General features: G+C 46.2%; 1 protein-coding gene across 1 annotated transcript in view; it reads left to right on the top strand.

The window, feature by feature from the left end:
• Positions 1-2,700: 2,700 nt before the first annotated feature.
• PSMF1 (proteasome inhibitor subunit 1) overlaps positions 2,701-3,285 on the top strand; it is a gene marked incomplete at its 5' end in the record, with an annotated part of 5,580 nt that continues 4,995 nt past the window's right edge. The window contains one exon of the mRNA XM_015415016.1: positions 2,701-2,783. Coding sequence (XP_015270502.1) covers positions 2,701-2,783 — 83 coding nt within the window. The remainder of the gene's footprint in view (positions 2,784-3,285) is intronic.

Here is a 3,285-nt window from a genome sequence, read left to right as displayed (position 1 = left end):
AAGTAGCATATTAAAAACGTAGTGGATCCGAACAGTTCTTACACACAGAATCCCCACCCACACGCAGAAACAAAACTGAAACCTTTTTCTTTTCTTGTGACGACAGCGCCTCCTAAAGGAAGAAAGCAATGCCTCTTGTTCTTGCATTGGAGAGTTCAGTTTGTAACCTAGGACTTGCTTGTCCTCAGTGCACAGTTAGTAGATCAATCTGATACCATACATATTTTTTAGAAATGGTTTGGAAAATATTTGAACACCTTGTCTTAAAATGTTTTATTCATCGTGTTAAAATAAAATGTTCCATAATCATTTTTTTTTTTACTTTTCTTTTTTCAATTTTTCCAATTTGGGGGGGGGACAAAAAAAGGCTTCAGGAAAAAAATGGGGGAGAAATGTTTTTTTTCCAGGGGTTTTCCGGGCCTTCCCATCTCTAGCCCTGACCTGGGTAGACCAGGTTAACCTGACCTTGTCAGATCTCAGAAGCTAAGCAGGGGTGGTCCTGGCTAGTATTTGGCTGGGAAACCTCCAGAGATTACCAGGGTTGTGACCAGTGTTCCCTCTCAGCTGAGTTAGTGTGAGTCAGCTCACAGTTTTTTTCGCCTCCAGCTCACACATTTGTGTCTCAGCTCAGGAAGGAGGGCTCCAGAGCAAACTAACTGATGCCATAGCCAACTCGCTCGCTCACAACTTTAATGCCCGGTAGCTCATAAAGTAGGATTTTGGCTCACAAGATTCCACAGCTTAGAGGGAGCATCGGTTGTGACGCTGAACCGTTGGTTATAGTACAGCCCTAATGACCTGTGTAAAAAAGCCCTCCTCGATAATTCCGTTGGCAGAGTTTGTGGAAAGCCAGGAGGGTGGGGGACCCATCTCACCTCCCCAAGCAGGCCATTCCATAATGTGGGGGCCACAACGGAGCAGGCACAAATACGAAGAGTGGGTGATTTCGCCCACTTTCAGAGTGGCACTCCTCGGAGGCCCTGCTCAGATTAGCAAAACTGTCGTGGCAGAGGATAGAGGGGGAGACGGTCCCATAGATCGGTTGACCCTCCCTGGCCTGAGGGAGGCCAGGCTAGCTACTACCAGGGCCGGGGCCTTTTCAGTGGCGGCCCCTACCTGGTGGAACGAGCTCCCCGAGGAGATCAGGGCCCTGCGGGATCTCTCACAGTTCCGCAGGGCCTGCAAGACGGAGCTCTTCCACCAGGCATTTAATTAGGGGCTGCCGTAGAGCCCTGGCCTTGCGGTTTTGACATCGAGCCGATGGCCACAAGGAATTAGGAGCAGGAGAACATCTGGGAACTGGAAGTTCATTTTGAAAACAAGCCATCTAAGTTAGTATTTTAACTGCCACCAGCACTTTGTATTTGTTTTATCTGTTGTGTTTTAAATAAGTGTATGATTTTAACTGTGTTTATGCTTGTATGGAAGCCGCCCTGAGCCTGCTTTGCGGGGAGGGCGGGGTATAAATCTGATAGATAAAATAAATAAATAGGTAGATACGAGGGACCAAGGCCATGGAGGGCTTTGTCTGTGACAGCCTGTACCTTAAATTATGCCCAGCAACTGATGGGCAGCCAGTGGAGTTACTGCAGGATGAGAGTAATACGCATTCCCTCCTAGCTCCCAATAACAACCGAGCAACAGCGTTCTGTATCAGCTGGAGCCTCCGTGCTGAGTTCAAGGGCAGACCCACGTCGATTGCATTACAGTAGTCTAGTCCAGAGATGTGAAGGTCCCAGAAAAAAACCGGAAAAATTCAGGGGGGAAACGGGTTTTTTCCATTTTTTTCCTGAAGCCTTTTTTGGTTTTTTTCTGAAAAATTGAAAAAAGAAAAGAAAAGAAAAAAAATTGATTATGGAACATTTTATTTCAACATGATGAATAAAATAAAAAATTGATTATGGAATGTTTTATTTTAACATGATGAATAAAATATTTTAAGACAAGGTGTTCAAATATTTTCCAAATCATTTCTAAAAAATATGTATGGTATCAGATTGATCTAATTTCTGTGCACTGAGGACAAGCAAGTCCTAGGTTACAAACTGAACTCTCCAATGCAAGAACAAGATGCATTTCTTCCTTTAGGAGGTGCTATTGTCAGAAGAAAATAAAAAGGTTTCAGTTTTGTTTTTGCATGTGGGTGGGTATTCTGTTTGTAATAATTGTTTGGATACACTATATTTTTGATATGCTAGTTGTGATAATTTCATGCCAAGTAAAAATGTCCATCGTCATATTTTATGTTCCTAAAGTAACAGAATGACTTTCAGTCTAGAAAAGACAAAAGAAATGCTAATGTAGCATTTTTTCAATTTTTCCGAAAATTTCCGTTTTTTCCCGAAAAAAAATGGAAAAAAAACCCGGGGTTTTTTCCGAGCTTCAAAATTTCCGGAAATCTTACATCTCTAGTCTAGTCTCGATGTTACCAGGGTATGGATCCGTGTGGCTAGATGCCTTAGGAATGAAAATAATTGCCGGAAAGAAACCCTTTGATCCTGCGCGGGACACCTTGCCCTGCCTTTGCAAGGCTGCTAAAGGCATGTCAGAGAGAGATTACGGGACTAATACTGAATTTCCACAGGGCGGGAAGCAGTCCGTCTAACCCTTGGCTCCCGATGCGGTGCCTCCCTGCGTAGGGGAACCACTGAACCTCACACGGTCCCGTAATCTGCACCAACTCTCCTCTCCCTCCTCCAGGATCCCAAGACAAAGAAAGTCGCCGATTTGACTGTCAAGGTGACCGACTACGTCAATCCCGAACACCTGGCGGCTTTTGACAGGTAACTGCATTTCTTTCACTGCCTGGTGCGGGGAGGTTTGCTCTCCCGGGCCGTCTTCCAAGCAGCGGCTGGACAAACCCTCATCCTGAGACCCTCCAGAGCTGTAAAGAGGGGCTATGGCTGAGTGGTAAAGCATCAGCTTGGCATGCAGAAAGTCCCAGGTTCAATCCCTGGCATCTCCAGTTAAAAAGAACCAGGTAGGAAGTGATGCGAAAGACCTCCTTGGGGACTTTGGGTCCCCACGGGGGGGAAAAACGAGGGTATAAAGGAAAATCCATGTTTCCGGCCTTCTCAAGGCTGTTTTGGGCGGCTAGAGGGGAGCGGTGGCACAGTGGGTATATCCCACTGCCTTAACATCTGAACTGTGTCAGCTCAAGCCCTGCGCTGGTGTGAGCAGCCAGCCTGTTGTCCCCAGCTCATCGTCCACCCAGCGATTCGAAAGCTCCGGCGAGTAGATAAAATGGGAACCGCTCCTTAGCGAGGGCGGGCACGCCAATCTCCC

The sequence above is a fragment of the Gekko japonicus genome, unplaced genomic scaffold (assembly GCF_001447785.1).
Source record: "Gekko japonicus isolate JY-2015 unplaced genomic scaffold, Gekko_japonicus_V1.1 scaffold5465, whole genome shotgun sequence".
In the NCBI taxonomy this organism is placed as follows: Eukaryota; Metazoa; Chordata; class Lepidosauria; order Squamata; family Gekkonidae; genus Gekko; species Gekko japonicus.
Note: the sequence above shows the minus strand (reverse complement) of the source record. Positions and strands in the feature narration are given on the sequence as shown.